Source organism: Phaethon aethereus (assembly GCF_964289735.1).
Source record: "Phaethon aethereus genome assembly, chromosome: 1".
Lineage (NCBI taxonomy): Eukaryota > Metazoa > Chordata > Aves > Phaethontiformes > Phaethontidae > Phaethon > Phaethon aethereus.
Window position 1 is genome coordinate 218727038 of NC_138575.1, and position 21820 is coordinate 218748857.

The window sequence follows — 21820 nt, forward strand, 5'->3', positions numbered from 1 at the left end:
CCGCACGTTCCCTGGGTTGCACTAGGTATTAGTCGGGTTAGCAGTGATGGCAAGACAATATGTATGGTGGTGTGTCAGAGAAACCACTTTCCAAATAGTTTATTTCATCATGTGAGTTGATCCAATCTGTGACTGTGTTTAGATGACAACTACTTCTGAAAAAAAAAAAGAAGAAAATGAGTATGTTCGGTCAACTAACACTAGAAAAGCACTAGCAAAGATAAACATTTGTCTCAAAAAAAGGGATGGGTGTGTTTTTAGTGTGCATGAGGACAGCATGCGAAGAAGCTGAGTTTGTACTCCTGCCTCTGCCACTTGCTCTTACTCAAGGAAAAGCTCTTTGGGCTGTAGATTTTATGCTTGTAAAATGTGGCTGATGATATTTCTTGCAATTATTTTTCTGGGGGTCCTCGCTAGGGAATTGTTACAAACAGACGGAGAGGTTCTTGCACTAACTTTTTATTCCATCTCTTAAAACAGCTTCGATCTCGTTACCATTGGTGGCATCTCCATTATCCTGCACTTTGAGCGGGCTCCCTTCATCACCCAGGAGCACACGCTGTGGCTGCCCTGGGATCGCTTCTTCGTGATGGAAACCATAGTCATGAGGCACGAAGAGAACGAGATCCCAAGCTGTGACCTCAGTAACTTTGCCCGGCCCAACCCTGTGGTCTCCCCATCTCCTCTGACAGCTTTTGCAAGTTCCTGCTCAGAGAAAGGTCCTATCGTTCCTGAAATCCAGGTATGAACTGAGGAGAAAATAATCCAGCTCCTTTCTGTGCTTCTCTTGCCTGATTTGAGCAACATGAACGCAACTATTCTGTGTCTTTCTCTGTTCTCCTGCTTTGCTAAAAAGCGGCGTTCCCCGTCTGGTACACCGTTTTTCGGACGCTGGCCATGAGCGCTCACTCAGAAGCACGCGCTTAGCCAGAAGGTTTCTTTTCCCTTATCCCTGAGAGATGGGGACACAGCACTTGTGCCCGACGGTGAACACCTACCTTGGCTCTGCTTTGCTTTCACCTCTCACTCGCAGGAGGTGGGCTGGGACCCCCGTGTGACCCACAACAAACCTTCGGGCAGCCCTTCGGCGTTCAGTACTCCCAGCACGAGGCTGGTGGACCGTTTACGCTCTAATGCCTTTCTTCTGTTCGGGTGCAAATTTCACCCACCAGGCATTAGGGACCTCAGCGGTGGAGAGCTGAGTATGAACTTTCTCGGGGGTTGAAGGCATACCCCTCACATCCCGAAGCTGCTGAGGTGTGCAGTCGGCCAGCAGATGGCTGGCAAATGGCCAGCCTGCAAAGCGCCTGGGGTTTACTGCACTCCGTGACGTTTGGGATAGATGAGCAAAGCGAGACGGTTACTTTTAATTTCTCGTCTCCGTTTTCCATTTTTTAAGGAAGTGCGAGTCAGATAAAGTGGTTTAACAACCTACTGTGGATTCAAAGTATTTTGCCAAATATAAAGTTGAGTTTTAAACTGAATAGTCCAAACAATTAAATTATCCATTTTCCTTAAAAATACTCACTGTGTTGAAATACATGGAGGTAGCAGCATTCAAGCTTTCCTTTCTTGGGCATTATTCCCTGGGTTTTGGGTGCCAGCAACTGGCATGTCCTGGGTATTGCTTTTAGTGACAAATAATAGTCAGCCAAGGTAAAAATAATAAGTGTAGCGACAAATTGCATGCTTCCTGCTTGACTCCGTTGGGGTTGTGCTGGCTTTAACGAAGAAAGCAGTCACTTCATATCTTCTAATTTTAATACAGCAGGTACTGAACCAAGCAACAAATAAAGCTAGTGGTCTCCTTACCTTTCCCTCTGGACCAAATCCTGTGATCCTTTCTCACACTAATTTCCAATTCCAGTCACTGGGTTTGTCCCACTGTACTCACTAATTAAATCCCATATCTTGTAAAGTCCATCAGACTGCAAATTCTTGGTTTAGTTTTCACATCACTTTCTACCTAAACCAACAAGCACCATGACAGGTAATGTTCAGTGCTGCCTGGGAAAGATGCACATATCTGATACAGTGCAACTATAATCATAACCTCACTCATTATTTGGCAGGATACTTGTTAATTATGCTAATTATATCCATTGAACTAAAACATTCTAAAACGCCTCTTCAGTAAGAGTGCGTCCATGTCTATCAACTGTGAAAGCAGCAGTAGATCATAAGCAATGGTTTGATGCAGTTTCTTGACTACACATTGTAGAATCACAGAATGGTTTGGGTTGGAAGGGACCTTTCAAGGCCATCTAGTCCAACCCCCTGCCATGAGCAGGGACATCTTCAACTAGAAGATTGCTCAGAGCCCCATCCAACCTGACCTGGAATGTTCCCAGGGATGGGGCATTTACTACCTTCCTGGGCAACCTGGGCCAGGGGTTCACCACCCTCAGCGTAGATGTTTAGTGCCATTGGGAATGACCTGCAGATACCCTGCTTGGCCCCCAACTGCCAATCCAGAATGATCCCCCATCAGTGTCCTGCATTATATCCGCCAGCCCCTTGTGAATGTCACAGTTAACTTGGCCATCCCAAATCGCACTAGACACTTGTAATTATGGAATCTAATTAAGATCTAAGTGGGATTAATTTTGATATTATGGCACCTAAATAAGATGTTCACGCGCAGCTGTCTGGATGTGTGCTAGAAGTCTGAGCTCCCATTAAAGCTGACAGAAATCTAATCAATATTGTCAGCGGAGCCTACAAATCAATTCATCTGACCATCTTGAAGGTACCTGGTTCCCACTGACGGTATCTGTTAGGTCCCCACTAACTATAACTGATGCTTACATGCTTACCTCACATGCACACACTTATATGTCAACACCTGGATTTAGATGCCTTAAATTGGAATTGAGTCCCACTCAAGTTTACATGGCAAGAACAACCTTCTAAAGAGCCTGTCTCTGCCCGCTGGCCATGAAGAGACATAGAAGAGTAGTTCAGAGGAGACTCGTAACTTTTAGGTCCCTAAGTTCACATAAGATGAATCCCATACGTGATGAGTAGTACTTTCTCCACGTGCAAAATGTTTGAGCTAAAACCTGTAAAATTGTATTCCTCTTCAAATAGTGACAGCTGAAGGTTAACAGAGTTTGTTGTGCAGGAGTATGCAAAGAGAATCTGATTTTATGGCAAAGTCCTGACTGTACTTCAGTTCATAAATGAACCCCTTTTCATTCCTATACTGGATATACATACAATAAGAAATAACCTAGCTGTCGGTTCCTGCAGCTGCATTTTATAATACGGAGTTTTCAGTAGAGAAGTGTTGAATATAAAAGGTGTGAGCACATAGCTGGGAGGAGGTGACATGTGGATGCCATGGCTGGGAAAGAGATTTTGACAGGTGGGAAGATAGGAACCTCACAAGCTCTAACAAATGCAGTGTCCTATACCTGGATGCCTTCAAGAGACGAAATAATACATTTTAAGTGTTTGATTCAGGTGCCTAAAGGCAGATTTGTTGCCATTTAAGTTGTCCTGAATTGTCCCTTCAGGCCTCCAGCTGTAGCTTCAGAAAGGTGGAGATCTCAAGAAGGTCCATGTCAGAACTGTCATTCCCTTGCAGAGCTTTTGGATGCCACAGAACATCTGAAAAGCACTAGATGCCTATGTTAAGGCCCCTGAATCAGGCCCTAAATGCCTTCCTTTCTCAAAATTCCTTCTGAGTATCATATTAAAAAAACCCAAAAGATTGTTCCTTGCTTTATCTGCTGGCAGAGTGACGAGTAACTGTAAGAGAAACGTGTAGCTGAGCACACAGAAACAAGGTTTTCTACATTGTCTCATGCAAAGAGTGGAAGAATTGCTGCTAAACAAGCATAGATCAACACCCAGGAGTGAAGGGAACACAGAATCACAGAATCACAGAATCATTAAGGTTGGAAAAGACCTTTAAGATCATCAAGTCCAACCATCAACCCAACACCACCAAGCCCACTAAACCATGTCCTGAAGTGCCATGTCTGCACGTTTTTTGAACACTTCCAGTGATGGTGACTCCACCACCTCCCTGGGCAGCCTGTTCCAAAGCTTTTTAAAGCTTGTTTTTCCTTCATCTCTGGATTATACTCCCCCCACCAATGCCCTGCTTTGTTGCTAGTTCATCACTGCTTACAAACTACAAACGCATTTCGGATAATCCCAGTTACCGTTTGAACCCACTTTTCAAGCAGGCGCCTTTGAACACAGCCCCTCGTGCCGCTCTGCGCCGTGGCACCGCTGGACTGACCCTTCCTCTGCAGTGGTAGGCAGCAGAGACAGATCATGACGGAGAGAAATAATTATTTCTGACAGGGATTTGAACCAGACATTGCAAATAGTACCTCCACGACTATTATTTCTGCCTGGCTTTTTCCTGGAGGGGTTACATGTGAAGACAGATTTGATACAAGGGACCACCTTTACTGCAGCTTGGCTCAGCTGGCCTCTGGTTGAGCCTAGTCCCAGCCCAGCTTGTTGCTGAGCTCATAAAATATATTTTAAAATTCCTGGGTTTTCCCAGTTCTGTCATTTTTCAGCCTCCTAAGCACTGAGATATGTAAATTGAAAAGGCTGCATTAGAGAAAGTAAATATTTATGAGCACAGAGGAACAGCACTTTAACTTCTGGATGTGTCCGTTTGTCAAGGGCTGCAACACTCAGAGGTTGTAAGTTCTCACTTGAAAAAGTGTTGGGCCCTGGATAATAGCGTAGAAGGGGTCTTTTCGGGGGGCAGATTACAAGATTTGTTATTTACGACGCTAACCTGTAAGAGATGAGCAACTTGTCATGCCAGGGAATTTTGCTGCTCCCACAGTACCAGTATCTGGCACCTCCACCAAAACTTTGGGGTTTTAAACCATGGAAGAGCCTCTGAAAGACGAGGTATGCCAGGGCCTGACGGGACCCACCTGGCCTGGGAGGGGAACATGACTTTGGGTGTAAGCTGGCAGGACTGATCGAGAGAGCTTTGAACTAGAATCGGTGGGGGCAGGGGATGCCAACAGGGTTGCAGTAGGTAAGCCAAGGGTTGGCACGGCATCACCAGAGGGTGACAGTCCTAGTGGGAACATTGACGCTGCTCCTGGGAGCACGGAGGGCTCAGGAGCACATCTAAAATGCCGGTACACCAATACCCGCAGTATGAGAAAAAACCAGGATGAACTGGAAGCGTTGGTCGGCTCCCAGAGCTACGGTATCATTGGTATTAGTGAGTCTTGGTGGATGCGTCCCATGACCCATGGGATGAGCTGGGATGTGCTGGGATGGAGGGCTACAGGCTGTTCAGGAGGCATAGGCAGGGCAGGCGAGGTGGAGGTGACGCACTGTACGTAAGGGAGAGGTTTGATTGCCCAGTGCTTACAGTTAGTGATGATGTGGTGGAGCACTCTGGGTAAGGATTAGGGGGATGGGGGAAAAAAGGAGACGTTGTAGTAGGTGTCTACTATTGATCGCCCAGCCAGGACATAAGTGCTGATGAGTTATTCTACAGGCAATTAGAAGAAATTTCTGGATCAGTAGCTCTTGTCCTTATGGGAGATTTCAGCTTCCCAGACATCAACTGGGAATGTCATACCGCTGTGACAAGCAGGTCTTGGAAACTCTTGAAGTTTGTAGGCGATAACTTCTTGTCACAGGTACTCAGTGAACCAGCTAGGAAAGATGCCCTTTAGACTTGCTATTTGTGAATAGAGAAGGACTCCTGGGGGATGTGATGGTAGGTGGCTGTCTTTGCCACAGTGATCATGAAATGGTTGAGTTTAAAATTTTCAGCGAGAGGAAAGGACAGCAGAGTAGCTACCCTGGACTTCGGGAGAGCAAACTTTAAGCTATTCAGGGAGCTATTTAGCAGAATACCCTGGGAATTTGCTTTTGAGGGCTTAGGAGCCCACGAATGCTAGTCAGCCTTTAAGAACCACGTTTCAGAAGCACAGGAGCAGGCAATTCCACTGTGTCATAAGTCAAGCAAGTGGGGCAGAAGTCCACCTTGGCTGAACAGGGAACTCAAAATGGAGCTCAAGAGGAAAAAAAAACTGTATGATCTCTGGAAGTGAGGTCAGCCTTTGCAGGAAGCGTTATTCCAGTCTAGCAAAAGGGTGTGAGGGAAGACTCAGAGAACTACAGACCTGTTAATCTAACCTCAGTTCCTGGGAAATTATGGAGAAGATCATACTGTATACTGCTGAAAGACATTTAAATAATAATGCAATCGGGGACAGTCAACATGGGTTTACAAAGGGAAAGTCCTGTTTAATTTGATATCCTTCTCTGGTAAGGTCACCCACCTGGTGGATAAAGGGAAGGGGGTGAATGTAGTTTTTCTAGATTTTAGTAAAGCTTTTGATACTGTCTTTCACAGCATCCTTCTGCACAAGTTGTCCAGCTGTGGGATGAGCGGGTTCATGGTGCACTAGATGAAGAACTGGCTGAAGGGGTTGTAGTGAATGGGGCTACGTGTGGGTGGTGACCAGTCATGAGTGATGTTCCTCAGGGTTCAGTTGTAGGACCAGTCCTGTTCAATATACTTATCAATGATCTGGATGCAGGAGTTGAATGCACCATTAGCAAGTTTGCTGGTGATAACCAAACTGGGAGGTGAAATCAAAGTGAATCATTGTAGGTCCATTCCAAGTTAAATAGTCTATTCTATTCTATTCTGTTCTGTTCTGTTCTGTTCTGTTCTGTTCTATTCTTAGACAGGTTTACTCTTCGCTGGGTGAGGAACTGGCTGGATGGCCGAGCCCAGAGAGTTGCGGTGAACGGTGTTAAATCCGGCTGGCGGCCGGTCACAAGCGGTGTTCCCCAGGGCTCGGTTCTGGGGCCGGTCTTGTTCAATATCTTTATTGATGATCTGGATGAGGGGATCGAGTGCTCCCTCAGTAAGTTTGCAGATGACACCAAGTTGGGTGGGAGTGTTGATCTGCTGGAGGGTAGGAGGGCTCTGCAGAGGGATCTGGACAGGCTGGATCAATGGGCTGAGGTCAACTGTATGAGGTTTAATAAGGCCAAGTGCAGAGTCCTGCACTTTGGCCACAACAACCCCATGCAACGCTACAGGCTTGGGGAGGAGTGGCTGGAGAACTGCCCGGCGGAAAGGGACCTGGGGGTGCTGGCTGACAGCCAGCTGAACATGAGCCGGCAGTGTGCCCAGGTGGCCAAGAAGGCCAACAGCGTCCTGGCCTGTATCAGCACTAGTGTGGCCAGCAGGAGTAGGGAAGTGATTGTGCCCCTGTACTCGGCACTGGTGAGGCCGCACCTTGAATCCTGTGTTCAGTGTTGGGCCCCTCACTACAAGAAGGACGTTGAGGTGCTGGAGCGTGTCCAGAGAAGGGCAACGAAGCTGGTGAGGGGGCTGGAGCACAAGTCTTATGAGGAGCAGCTGAGGGAACTGGGCTTGTTTAGTCTGGAGAAGAGGAGGCTGAGGGGAGACCTTATCTCTACAACTACCTGAAAGGGGGTTGTGGTGAGGTGGGTGTTGGCCTCTTCTCCCAAGTAACTAGCAATAGGACAAGAGGAAATGGCCTCAAATTGCACCAGGGGAGGTTTAGGTTGGATATTAGGAAAAATTTCTTCACTGAGAGGGTGGTCAGGCATTGGAACAGGCTGCCCAGGGAGGTGGTGGAGTCGCCATCTCTGGAAGTGTTCAAAAAACGTGTGGATGTGGCACTTCAGGACATGGTTTAGGGGACATGGTGGCGCTGGATTAATGGTTGGACTTGATGATCTGGAAGGTCCTTTCCAACCTAGTGATTCTGTGATTCTGTGTGTGATTCTGTGATTCCATTCCATTCCATTCCATTCCATTCCATTCTATTCTACATAGAAGGAGTTGAGTATTGGAGCCATGTAACTTGGAGGACACCAAGATGGCTGTGATCTTCCTGACGGGTGCATCTCTTGACTCACCTGCCTTCGAGCCTCCATCCCCTTAATATTATGAAACTGGTTATTGCTGGGGAAGTATTTTCACAGCTCATTTAGGGTCCAGCACACCAAAGTATTTCAGAAGTGGCACAGGAGAGAACAGCTGGGACCTTCGGGCACATCCCATTGTCAGACCAAGTTTTCTGGCTCACTGCTAAGCTTCTACCTTCATCTTTCAAACTTTGACAAAGGTTGCTGACTTGTGCTGAAAATGTCCATGTTGTGTGCTTACCTAAGAGTGAAAATTTCTGGAAAATGACCACTAATTTTTCCCCCAAGAATTAAGAAAGAAATGCCCTTTTCTATCAATATTTTGCATGGGAGAATCAGAATGGTGTCAGGGATGTACATTTCTCTTCCATAAAATTTCCCTGCATTTCTCCAACTGAAAAAAAAAAAGGATTTTAAGATCTGGTTGTACTTTAGCAGGCAAATTAGATACAAATCCCATTTTTACTGAGTCTTCTCTATTCTCAAAGCAGAAGAGGGCAGACAAAACTTCCCCCGCTCTTTCTTCTGTCTTTTGTGAAATACTGTACTGGCATGGAGACCTTGTGAGAGAACTGTCCCAGCCAGTCAGAAATACCCACACTGCATGGCTGGAGGAGAAAATGAAGCAACTCACCTAGAATACACAGGAATTTGGAAAAGGAGGGGAATTGGAGAATGCAAGGGAAGGGAAAGAAGTTGATGGTGGTAGGTCAGACCAAGAGTTTCATCGCACAAGTGAGAGGTAAGGGAATTTTAAGCAAGGACCAGGGTAAGTAGGAACACATATGAGGTCAGAAAATAAGGACCAGGACACAGGAATGAAAAGGCTAGAGGTAGATCAGGCAAAGAGGGTCAGAGGTAAGGTAGGAGAGGAGCAGTTTCAAAAGAGAGATGGGTAAGTCAGGGGAGGGAAGGTGGAAGCAGGATTCACTAATGACACGGAGAGAATGGTAGGCTATGATCGGGGCCGGGGAACACCCATAAGGATACAGGCCAAGTAGAGCTTGATATTTTACTGGGGAAAAGAAGCCAGGAGCCAAAAATTAGCAGCCATAGAAACCTACCAAGATAAAAGACAGAAAATGGAAGCTAAACTGATGTGCTGGAATAACCTCAGACACCAAGCTCCTTTCAGCATGGGTCCTGGGACTCCTTTCAGCAGTGCATCCCATTGTAAACACTGACTTACACGTGAGACTTTGGTCTCCTGTTGTCCCATGTAACAGAGATGGAGAAAGAGGGGGACATTCCTTGGCTTCCACAGCTAACAACAACTAACCAATCATAAATTACATATATGATTTCCTAATTGATGCCACTAGGTGTGCTTTTTTAGACTTGTCTACTGAAGCTTTTATAAAGGTGTGTTTGATAAATTACAGCTTCACTGCCTTTTCCTGTCTGCTCGCTGCTGATTTAACACCTTCTGGATTGCTTTTCCACAGGCTCTACAGGAGGAGATTAACGTTTCCGGTAGTAAAATAAAAGTGAGTTACCTGAGCAGTCGCACAGCTGGCTACAAATCAGTCCTGAGGATCAGCATGACCCACCCCACCATCCCCTTCAACCTTATGAAAGTCCACCTCATGGTGGCCGTCGAGGGACGCCTCTTCAGAAAGTGGTTTGCAGCTGCTCCAGACCTGTCCTATTATTTCATCTGGGATAAGACAGATGTCTACAGCCAGAAGGTGTATGGGCTCTCAGAAGCCTTCGGTAAGTGACCCCAGGGCTTGTGTCTCTTTTTAGAAGCAGCTAAGTGGCAATGCACAGACCTTGTCCTAGATCAGTATGGTCCAACTGCTAACATATAAAATGGTCCCTGCTGGTTCACTGTTGTTTTGTTGGAGAGGATTGGGCCCAGCTGTTCAGACAGCACACATTTCCCCAACAGATGAGTACTCATCTGTTCTCTGGCTCATGGCCCAGCACATACAACCTGAGCTGCTACCATCATATTTAAACAGAAGGAATGAACTGGAACTAGAGGCGTTCACCTACCTCTCACCTCTAGCCAAAAAGCTGTCGGCACTGCTTTGAAAGAAATCCCTAGAACTGAGTCCTCATCTCCAACCTCCTTGTGCCTGACCTTCAGGATTGCTCTAGTCTTACCGTTTCCCTTTCGTTACCCGTTCAAGAATGCCATCCCAAACTGGGGCATGATGCTCTTCTCGCTTCTATTTTGCGCATTCTTTTACATCTGCGAAAGACCATCAGAAGCTGCGAGGCAGAGAATAGGAAGGCTATGCATGCTCAGTGTGCCACATCCCCAGCACCACACACTGTGGCCTGTGCCACCCACTCTGCAGGGGCAGAAGCTGAAGTCCTTGCTGGGGCAGGAAGCTGTGCTGTGGATATCATATGTATGCAGAGACACACTTCATTCCTTTTCCTGCTGCCATCCCAGACCTCACCCAGTGAGCCTTGTGCAATGATGGTGGAGGGAGGGGGGTACTTCAGTGTGTAATGAGCAGAGGTGATGCTGCTCTGCAGTGGTTGCCTCCCATCTGATCAACAACCAGAGGACATTCAGTTGCAGGTCTTCAGCAGCCTAGACAAGACCTTTCAGGCTGCCAAGACAGTGATATCAGCAAGATGGAGAGATCCCAAATTAGTAAACAGAGCGCTTGTTGACAGAAGGGTGGTTCGCTGACGCCTTGTAGCCCAACTGAAGATAAGTCTCTTCAGAGGAGCTGTAGGGTGCCTTGTTTTCTAGGAGGAAGAATGGATGCCTTCATCTCATTCAGGCTCAGCTGTCTTGAGCAGGCTGGATGATACAACCTGCTGATCCTTACCTGGTTTGGAGTTCATATTGAGAAGCATGTCCTGGTAGCATATCCTGAAATGATGTTTACATGCACTTTAAGATACTAGATCAGCAATGGGTCCTGCTGTGCTCCATGATGCAGCTCTGCAGCCCCTGAGTACTCATGCCAGTCTGAGGACATCAGCATTCAGGCTTTCAATGATTCCTACCTCTAGAACAGTGGAAAATATCAAGCCTTCATTTCCTAATGATACTGTCTCATTCTGCAAAAGGCTATATTTGATGGGCAATCCTGAGTTCCCTCAGTGCTCAGCACTTTTCAAGGAGGCTGGGAAACTTGTAAGATTAGACCTTTATTTTTGTCTAGTAAAAAAAGAGCTATGTAATTGCTTTTCGTTTGTGTAGAACTTGCAGTTCTGTTCTGCTTCAGCTGTTAGCACTGAAAAGATCAGGTAGGGCAGAAGAAAAGCAGACCAATGAAACTGGTCTTGCTTCTTCTAAAAAATCATGAAGGAGTCATTATTCTATCGGAAACATTATTTTCCTGCTACTGACATAATTTTACTCTTAAGCAACTCCATTGTGTTCATTGGAGTTACTCCTGAAAGGCTCTGATTAGTCATCATGGCAAGCAAACCACGTTTTGCAATGTAGCCTTTTGACATTAACAATGACCACAAGTCAAACTGGTCTAAGACTGCTGGCTCTGAGGGACTTGCTCATTTGTGTAAGTCTACTTTCCAAGAAAGGCCATGACTTTTAGCAAGTTCCTGACATGCAGTCTTGGATCAAAGATAGTAGATAGGAGTAAAATGCTCCCATTTAGGAGTTTACGCTCTCAAATACCCATTGTTTTAAAAAATGTCTTTAGAACAGTCCCTTTAAAATGTTTAGCACATGTGCCCAACATCTACAACTGTGTTGACCTTTATAAACGAAGGATGGCCTTCAAAGAGAAAAATATTAAGACACTGCGTTGTGCTGATGACACTTAAATGGAACTGGCACTTGTCTGTAGCAATGCTGTTAACCCCGCTGATTTGAAACTGTGTGTGTTGATTGTGCGTTTCTGGGTTACTAATCTGGGGAGTCTTTTGCTTCTCTGTTGTCCATAGTTTCAGTAGGTTATGAGTATGAATCCTGTCCTGACTTGATCCTATGGGAGAAGAGGACAGCTGTGCTTCAGGGTTATGAAATTGATGCTTCCAAGCTTGGAGGATGGTCCCTGGACAAACATCATGCCCTCAACATACAAAGTGGTAGGTTGACTATAACACGTAGCAGAGGAATAACGCGGTGTTGCAAGGCCCAGGTGCTTCTTATCATTAAGGATTCAAGAAAAGGAAAGGAAAGAAACCTAACCAACACATGTACACTCTCATGTATTTTACTAACAAATTATTTCTAGTAGCCTACATTTAGAAGCAGTATATTATGCATATATCCAAAAGAAGCTGGCCATCATGAAGCAGTTGAATATCAGCATGTCTAACTTTATAGTGTCTAAAAGAAGGGGATTAAGAAGGAAAACGTTCCTAAAATAACAAAAGGAAGTCTATTTAGATTGGACCTACCACTAACCATAAATACACCCAGACATATCCTCCAATGTGCAAGTGTACTTGCAGAGATGAGAGGTTTCATGGGTCATAAGGGAGAATGGAAGGTGCAAGAGTCCTTGAAGGATGCTCAAGACTGCAGCAGGGAGACTTGAAAGCTGATCAGAACACATTCAAAAGATGGAAGCACTGAGTCTCTTTAATTTCCTTATTACTGTTTTCTCTCTCTAGGCATCTTGCATAAAGGAAACGGGGAAAACCAGTTTATTTCCCAGCAGCCACCTGTAATCGGAAGCATTATGGGCAATGGCCGCAGACGTAGCATTTCTTGTCCAAGCTGCAATGGTCTTGCAGATGGGAACAAACTCCTGGCTCCTGTTGCCCTAACATGTGGGTCTGATGGAAGTCTTTATGTTGGAGATTTCAACTACATCCGAAGGATCTTTCCCTCTGGCAATGTCACCAACATACTGGAGCTGAGGTACACTGTGCTGAATGTGGCCATTATAATTATGTCCTTAAGTTCTGCAGAAATCTTAGGTACCCAAAAGGAAAATGAGCAAAACTCTTAAAAAAACACAGCAAAACATAAAAAAAGCTGTCCACATTTGCCTCTTCTGCAACTCTCCTGACTTTGATTTACACCAGAGAAACACGGGCCTAACAAGTTCTTTCAGAATTGAATCACACACCCAAAATATTGACACGTTTCTGTGCTGCTAAATCAAACTGTGCTGATGCCTGCCTTCTGGTGTAGATCGAGACCGGTGGGAATTCTTAAAATTAACAATCAGCCTCTGAGACAACCTAAACTTGGAAGGACACAGCACTAATGATGATATGTAGAGGTTAATCAGGACAGATGATCATTCATAATTAAGACAGGATGATCACCTGGCGAGTCACAGACTGGGTTTTTCTAGTTGTTTTTTGGGGGACAAACGTATCGGCCCCCCTCAGTTCCCAGCTGAACAACAGTGTCAGGGAGTACATATAGATGGATGATCTGAAAGTAAATGAAGTGTTTCCTTTTAACCCCAAATAACAAAGGAAAAAAAATTATATTAGGAGAAATAGGGAGGCTTATGAAGGACAGTCCATTAAAAACAAGGAAGGGGAGGGAAAAGTATAGATTTGTCATAAGTTCTGCAGAAATGAAATAGATTGTGACTGAATCAAAATTTCAAATTGACCTCACTGGGGATATTTTTCCTATCTAAAATTTCCACAACAAATACAATTACCCGCTTCAAAGCATGAGGGCCTGATTCTGGACTCAGTGACCAGACAAGAATCACTCCAGGAAAGTCAATAGTTAAACCAGTGTTTGTGAATAAGGCTTCTCTACTTGAAGGACCCGACCTAAAGTCCTGAGAAGTCACAGAATCACAGAATCACAGAATGGTGGGGGTTGGAAGGGACCTCTGAAGATCACCTGGTCCAACCCCCCTGCCAAGGCAGGATCACCCAGGGCAGGTTGCACAGGAATGCGTCCAGTCGGGTTTGGAAGGTCTCCAGAGAAGGAGACTCCACAACCTCTCTGGGCAGCCTGTTCCAGGGCTCTGTCACCCTCTCAGTAAAGAAGTTTTACCTCACGTTGAGGTGGAACTTCCTGTGCTGCAGTTTGTGCCCATTGCCCCTCATCCTACCACTGGGCACTGCTGAGAAGAGACTGGCTCCATCCTCCTGACAGCCACCCTGCAGATATTGGTAGACATTGATAAGGTCCCCTCTCAGCCTTCTCTTCTCCAGACTGAACAGCCCCAAGTCAATATGAGTTTAGCATGGTAGGAAGGTAAATTCCCATTTACCTCTCAAGATCTGGCCTGAAAGTGAGAATCTTCCAGAAACTAAGAATCTCCCTGCTCTACTCAGATTTAATGTCCTGGCTGCTGGGGACAAAAGTAAGGCTCCATTTCTGCAAGGACTGCCATGTGGAAGCTTACTAGAGCAGTAGGGTCCCATACAGCATTGCTTTGTATTCCCATTTGCTCCACAAGGCCACAGGTAAAAATGAAAGAGCTGATCTGCAGCAAAATTGGTGCAAGATTCCATTAGTCCCTCGTTTACAAACACGCTGCAGTCATTAGACCTTGATGAAGGTCTTACCTGGCACGCAGAACCATCGTCGTAGATCATGGTGTATGAGAAAAAAACTCCAGTCATCACAAGGCTGGCACTTGCAGAATAGCTGTCCTGGTGTGTAGACAGGGTGACAAAGAAATCAGGATGAGTCACTGAATTAGGAAGTCCACAATTAGATGTCAACAGTCACATCCCGGAGGGCTGGGATACCTTTTGAGTAAATAAGAACCTGATTCTTGCTATTCTGTTACGTGACATACGAGAACGTAATACCTCTCGTGTTTGTAAGGTGGGAAGCTGGGATAAATCTTCAGCCCCGGTCCACGTTGAAGAATGTAATATTCTTCCAGTGCCAGAAAGTTATTTGAATAGCCAAAGGTGAGATTTCCAGAAGAGCCTAGGTGATTTGGGGCCCAAATCCCATTGCAACTGAGTGGGATTAATATCTCATTCCCAGAAGTACTATTGTGAAAAACCGATCCCTGTTTCATTGTCAGTGGAAATACCAGACCCAGCAGAGCTTTTGCAGAGTATTTCCTGATTGGAAAAGAGAAAATTGGAAGCCTTGACAGAGTGGCCTTGCTGGCTTTTGCGTAGAGCCCCAGAGTTAAATTTACTCCAGAGTTAGATCTGCTGGAACGATTGCTGCTTCATCTGTGCAAACGCTTAGGTTACTGGGTCTAATAAACATTTCTTCACTCTGGTGTGCTGTAAAGTAAGTGGGTTCAGATGCAGCTGACTAAAAGCTGTGGAGGAGAGCCATTGCTTTTGGCCTAAATGGAGTTTGCTCGTGTCTTCTCAAAGCAGCATCTCCTTGGAGATTTACACCTTCACTGTTTGGCTTTTGGGTTTTGGTTGGGGGCTCATCTTTTGAGCGTCGTGTTCTGTTGCGGAGAGGAAAGCGAATGCACTGTGGAGCGCAGATAACTGCAGCTGAGCATGTAACTAGACCCGTGAAAAACATCCAGCTCGGCATCATTTCAGTCCTCTGGGCTAGAGTTCACGAGGTTACGGCAATGAGCTGCCACCCCTAACTCTGCAACTGTTAAGTTACCTTTGTAAATCACAAGGTTTTGCTTTGAGAGTGAAAAAAACTGTAAAGATATCTGCATCTACGCATATTTAGCTCAGTACTGTTCTGAATGATAAAGTCTGCCTGATCCTATCTCCTGCATAAGTGAATAACTCCAGGCAGGTGAGATCACACTCCCTTTGTGATATGCAGCAGTACATAAGCGAGTTCACTGCAAAGTAATATACAATATAAAATATATCAGTGTCATTCCAGCTAAATCTTTATTTGTTATTGCATTGTATGATACAGTTACTGTCAAGTTTTCAATCTGCTAATAATGCATCGAACTGAGCTGCTAACACCTCATTCTTTCTTCTATTCCCTGCTTTCCTGTCTTCTGTCAGAAATAAAGATTTCAGACATAGGTAAGCGAACCAGTGGAGAATTCTTATGCCGCTCCCTGTCTTGTTGCATGTTGTTACCCAGTGAGCCACCAGTGCCATTTCCAGATGATTCAATAGCAAATGAAGCCGGCGTTATTAAAACTGGCGTAGGCAATCAGTCATCAGAACTGGGAGCCATTAGTCACAGAGCAGAGTCGCACAGACTTCTGCAGGAGCTGGAATAGCTGTAGACGGGAGAAGTATAGACACGAGGAGCAGCGTAACAAAAGGAGGAGGGTGAAAGGAAAAGTGGGTGGGAATTAACCAAGAAAGCAAAGTGGGAGCATCATCAGGATACAGGTCACTGGAATAGCTATGATGGAAAAATAATTCCCATAAGGTGAAATGTCTTCCTTTTGAGTTTTGGGGAGTGTAACGGGCATGATGAAGGGCCAGATGTACCCCAGCATCACCCACCTAGGGAAGTAGGTTTTTGTAATTCTCTGTCAGCCTGAGCTCTTCATAGAGAGCCCTCACATTATGTGAAAGTATGGCAGGCTCGGATGGGAGGCAGTGCAACTCAGAACCTTAGCCAGCAAACGCGATAAAAAAGAGAAAGGGTAATGACAAGAAAACAAGATGAAAGAGAGACTCCTAAATTGGAGCTTTGTCACTAAGAATATTTGTCATTTGGGTTCACTGGAGTTTCAGTGAGTTTGATCCAATCAGTTGCATTCAGGAAGATGTCAACCTCCTGTCACTGTGTTTGCAAGGACTTTTCTGGCTCTGACAAGTTTCCCATCCTTCTCCCCGGCTGCTTTCTAAATTAGAAGCTTAGACTGTGGAGTTGGGATTTTTTTGGTTGTTTGGCTTTCTTTTTGCATTTGGGATTGGGGATTTTTCTTGCTACATGCTTTTTATTTACTGTTTCTTTGACTTCATAGAGGCTGTGCAAAACCAGAAATGTTCATTTTGTCTGCATGCCTGGAAATGCAATAGAGTAGAAACTGTTGTTTTGTCTTATTGCCAAAACATTAACGAAGAGCTGAGCTTCCATGGTGTAATCGACTGGCCCAAAGCACCTATTAGCAGGGCTGCGAGGTTGGTACACAAGACCTCTGCACTGGCTGTCTTTCTCAGGCTGAGTTCCAGTCCCCCAGCTCCTCTTGCACATCGTTTGAAGGCAATAGAAAAACTCATTTCTCTTTGGAACAGCCAGGTTGTATCCTTAATGCCCTAGAAATACGTAGCCACTAAAGTGCACCTGCTTTGACAATGAAGGGCAGCAGATGAATACCTGTTACAAGAAGAGGTTTTATATAAGAAGGCAATAACTGAATGAAGATATATGGACTGGCCACAAATGCTGCAGATGCCACCAGAGCCTTACAAAGTTGGCAGGGCTTCAGCCTTCACGCAATTCCTAAAAACTAAGAAGTGAAGTGAAAGCAAGCCAAGAAGTGCCTGCTGCAGTGCAGTCCAAAGGGGACCAGGGGGGGAGAAGAAGGAGGTGAGGAGCTCTAGATCAAATATTCCCATCGGTGACTACATTAAGGGAGTCATCCCTGTGAGGTAGTGTCTGTTCTGTGTCATTTGCCATAATACTTCTTGTCAGGAAGCTGCTTCATTCCTGAGCCACAGGGAAATGAGTGGGTGTAGTCTTAGACAAAGCTCCAGTGCTTTGAGTTCCAGAAGGTCCTAAACTTGACACCATTGATGGGCAACAGTTGCAAAGGGTGAGATCCACAGGACTGAATCTTAGTGGTTTGGAAAAGCTGCAATCCATGTGCAAAAGCTTCTTCACTTCAGGGGAAAGGATTCCTCCTGACTACGTAGCCTGTGGTGAGCTTGATCTCCAGAGGTACTGACTAAGAGGCTTGGCTCTACAGCACAGCGTAGGTAGCCAAGGTCTAACTCTGCAACAGCCAAAATGCCTGTGTGTCAACATGGGGGATGTTAGCTAAGCCAAAAAGCATCACCAAATTGTGATGCCTCCAAGTTTACACCCATCTGTCATTCAGTAATAGATTAATAGGAGCTTACTCCAGTATGTCTGTGTATGGACCTGTCTTGATGGGCCTGTAGAAGCTAATGATGTTTTCCAAGCATGGCAATAATAATTTGCAGATAATTATCATTATCTTTTCTCTGCAGGAACATGGAGGGCAGTGAGGCCTATCTGTCTTGCAAATATGCAAGAAGTGGCCACACTTAACTATATCCTTCCTTTCTTGTTGCCATTCATACCTTAGAGAGACAAATCTACAAGTAGTGGCAAAGAGAGGTATCTCAGAAAACTGCCCCAGGACTGGATCAAAAGTCCTTTGTGGTCCCTGGATTGGCTTATGGCATTGCTATGAAGTTTTATTGTCCAGTCTGTGACACTAGAAGAGCTTTGGGCATCACACACAAACTGAAAACACTAAAAGCCCAAGTGTAAATTCAGTTCACTGCACTGTGTGGCCTCCTTATATATCATCTATTGAACGTCACCTAGGGGAGAAAAAAAAAGGACCAGTACCTCACACAAACTCTAATAAACCCCTCTGTGAGCTGCAGGGTGCTTAGCCTGGAGCCATGGAAACACAACCCCCCCGAACAGCAAACCCTTGGCTTCAGGAACTCGGTAGTTCTTTAGGCACCAGCAAATGCATGTGGCCAGCAAGGCTCAGAGGGGAAGAGGGCAGCTAGCACAGACGGTTTTACAGAGATGGTTTCGTGTCCTTAAACAGAGATGTCAGATCCAAAGAAGCCCCGGGGGATTATTCGGATCCGCTGTTATGGGTCACTAACTTTGGTGTTGCGACTGCTCCTGTCTGTTGACCACAGTGGGAGCCAGAGTCATACTGCTACCATGAACAGAAGTTGTCCTTCAGAGGAGGCGGTGGATGCCCTTGCATTTGGGAAACTAAGATGCAGTTCATCTTGTAAGATAAACGTTGCAAATAAGAAGTCAGATAAATCGTACCCAAAAAGATGCTATTTCTCTCCACTACCTATAAAGGGAGTCCAGTTCAGGTGCAAGCATCCACCTTGCCAGCATTGAAAGCTCGGGGAGGTGAATCCCCTGGCTTTGAGCAGAAGCCAGCGGAAAAGTGGGGTCTGCTGTGCTGAGGCATTATAGGTAACCTGCTGAAACCAGGGACCATCTCCCTTTTCTCGTCTTTACTCCTTAGAGATTGGCTTCCGACTCCGGAGCAGTTGGTTCCTTCCTCAGAATCCTCCCAAACATGGGCTCTGGGCCCAAGGGAATAGTAAGAACTTTTGCTTAAAGCCTCTGCGTCTATCACAGTACAACAGAAGAAACCCAGAGGACTGCCACCTCTGCCTACTCACCCAGCTTTCTATCGCTTTCCTTCCTCACACCTGTGCGTAAGGAGTCGTGCAAAGCGCTTTAAAATGGAGTTTGAATCTCCAAACATAGCTACAGAGCTCCCCAAATGGTGCAGGCACTATCCTGTCCGAATTATGAGAATGAAAACAGGAAGGGGACAAGGCAGACGCATGGCAGAGCCCATATGCAACCCCGAACAACTGGGGTCACTGTGGACTTTGAAGATCTCCTTGTGCTCTCCCGGCACATCACTGTATCACAGGCGTCCAAGGAAGCAATATCACCTCCAGCTTCTGTTCTTGGCTGGGGACCAGCCCACCCCACCCCTGCAACTTTGGTGTGCAGCTGCGGGGCCTTAAAATATCAATGCAGTGCTCGGGGCTTCTTCTAAAAAGCCTTAATAGCAAAAGGAACAATCTGAATGGGAAATCAGCTCTTCACCCACAGCCCTTTTCTACTGGTGGCAGTGTCAGTATGGGGGATGAATATTCTAAGACTACAAATACTGTAACTGATTAAGCCTTCTGAATCGTAAAATGTCCTGCCTTTTATTTCGGTCCGTTATCAAACTGAGCAATGAGAGAGGATGAAAGGAAAAACAAATTTTCTCTGCTTCACCCCAGGCAGATTTATTTCAGTTGTTGTTCAGCTCAGTCCAGTTTGCCACTTAGATTTGCCTATTTGATTGTGGCTTTAAATAAAAAGCAAAGCCTCAGTGTTCCTGGTTCCAGTGCTCATCCATTACCACAGATGAAGGGAAGCAGTTCGGCAACTTTTACATTACTAACGTATGTTTATTTAGCGTCTCTCATCCTGAAGGATCTCAAAGTGTTAAACAAAAGCTCCAGTTTATAACTCTATGCAATTCATGCAAGGGCAGTGTGATGCCTTCCCGGTACAGTGCCGAAAACCGTTGGCAGGGTCCAGGGAGGTAAATTCAAACTTGATAATTTTTAACAGTGTGTGTTTTACCATCCTTGCTCCAAAGCATTCCCGGTTAAATACTCCGTTGCCTAAGCCATCCCAGGGGACCTTCCACCCACAAAAGCCCTGTCCATGGAGTGGTGTGGAGGGCACCGTGGTAAACCATGCTCGTAAAAATAAAAAGCCTAGCCCATAAAAACGAACCAGCACTTCCTATCGCTCACACAGAGCCGTGCCACAGAAAGGAGCGAGTTTGTGTTGGGGCTGTCAATACCACTAATAACATTACATTTAGAAAAGTGACCGTATGCCTTAGGAGAGTTTTGCTGTCAGCTCACCAGGTGAAATCCAGGTTTTAAGTGACCCGAGATTATGACCATCCCATGGGTAGGTTAACCCACATAACTTTCTGCCTCTGCTTCTCCCAAAGCATATTCGGTAGTACGGGTGTGTGTGCCTCTGTGGCACCCAGCTATGTGGAGGGTTGAGAGTTTAACCAGAGAGAGCTAAGTTTTCAGTGATTGTGAACTTTGAACTCACCCCTGCTTTTTTGAGGACTCTACATTCAGCACCTCATTAGTAGAACTAAACTTGGGTTACCAGCAGCTACTCAAAGTATTAATATGACAGTTTTTTACTTAGTAAATGTAGGTGGGAAGTACGGGTTCAGCTTTTCTGTTGGATGAATGTTTTGCTTTTACCTGTGGTTAAAAGAAGCCAGCATTTACTTCAGTGTCCATTTTCCACAGGAGCTGGGGTTAGAAAATATTTTAAGATCTCTCTCTTCCACAGAAGGTTGTAATCAATAATAAAACCCACCAGAGTGAGGCTATGAAATCCAAAAATAAATTACAATGAGAATGTTGGGAGGGGGAAGTGGGAACCTCCAGTTCTGCTACCATTTTTCTTCATCTTTGGGAAAGTCATCTGCCTTTGGCCATCTGCAAACAGCCTGCTGTAAGACGCAGTGAAAGCTATCTGCGCTTTCCAGGCGAAGATGCTAAAGAATTGCAAAGTGCCATTAAAAATATCGTCCTCATGTCCACCTCCCGTGCAAAATAGAGATTATGAACACCTCTAAAGCTGACTGACATTCAGCTGGGCTTTGTTAGGACAGTCAGCAGAAAATGCAAGGCCCCGATCAAAACGGATGATGGATTCCCACAGGGAACTCCTTCCAGCAGGGTTGAAGCCACTTGCTTAGTGTGAGTGACATGCAGGTAAATGAAATAATACCCTACCAGCCTGCTGTCATTGGAAAGGAATACAGATGGAGACTGAACTGTCAAGCTGGAGCTGTCTTGAAGGTCAGAGCATTTTATTTAGCAAGAATCAGTGTCATTTGTGGAGATGAAATCTGTTCAGACTTTAATAGGATAAATCACAAGGGATATTCCAGAATAAATCAGAAAGACTTTTTTTTCACCAAAGTATTATGTAATTTGAATGAAGAACCAACTTACAGCTTTTTTTTTAAGCAGAGAATAATTCAGTAGTTTTTATGTGTCTGAAGAGGAGTTTATTTTCCTAGCATAAAGGTTGAAAGAGAGAGGAAATTTCTTATTATGAAGCATAGTGTCAACTCTGATCGACACTCAGGTTTCTAACCAGCTTCTCCCGGAACAACTCCACTAAGTGCAAAATTGTGAACTATGGCCTATATGTTTATTATGAATTCTTGGGACCTGATGAGTTTGGGCAGCTTGAAGGTGTACTGGAGAAAAGTAGAGACATTTTCCTCCTTCTTCTAATTCCTACTTAGCCTTTCTCAGAAGGAAGGAGACCTGTGTTCAGGCAGCAGGTGTTACAAGTTTAATCTGTTGCTTTCAGGCTTAGAAG

The 21820-nt window shown here is 45.3% G+C and overlaps 1 protein-coding gene across 3 annotated transcripts in view; it reads left to right on the forward strand.

Annotated features, from left to right (window-relative positions):
- TENM4 (teneurin transmembrane protein 4) overlaps nucleotides 1–21820 on the forward strand; it is a gene marked incomplete at its 5' end in the record, with an annotated part of 367633 nt that overhangs the window by 284727 nt on the left and 61086 nt on the right. For 2 of the 3 annotated variants that reach the window (XM_082013817.1, XM_082013819.1), the window contains 5 exons: nucleotides 481–742; nucleotides 9363–9630; nucleotides 11797–11940; nucleotides 12472–12721; nucleotides 15745–15765. In XM_082013817.1, coding sequence (XP_081869943.1) covers nucleotides 481–742; nucleotides 9363–9630; nucleotides 11797–11940; nucleotides 12472–12721; nucleotides 15745–15765 — 945 coding nt within the window. The remainder of the gene's footprint in view (nucleotides 1–480; nucleotides 743–9362; nucleotides 9631–11796; nucleotides 11941–12471; nucleotides 12722–15744; nucleotides 15766–21820) is intronic. The other variant, XM_082013818.1, reaches the window with a different exon arrangement.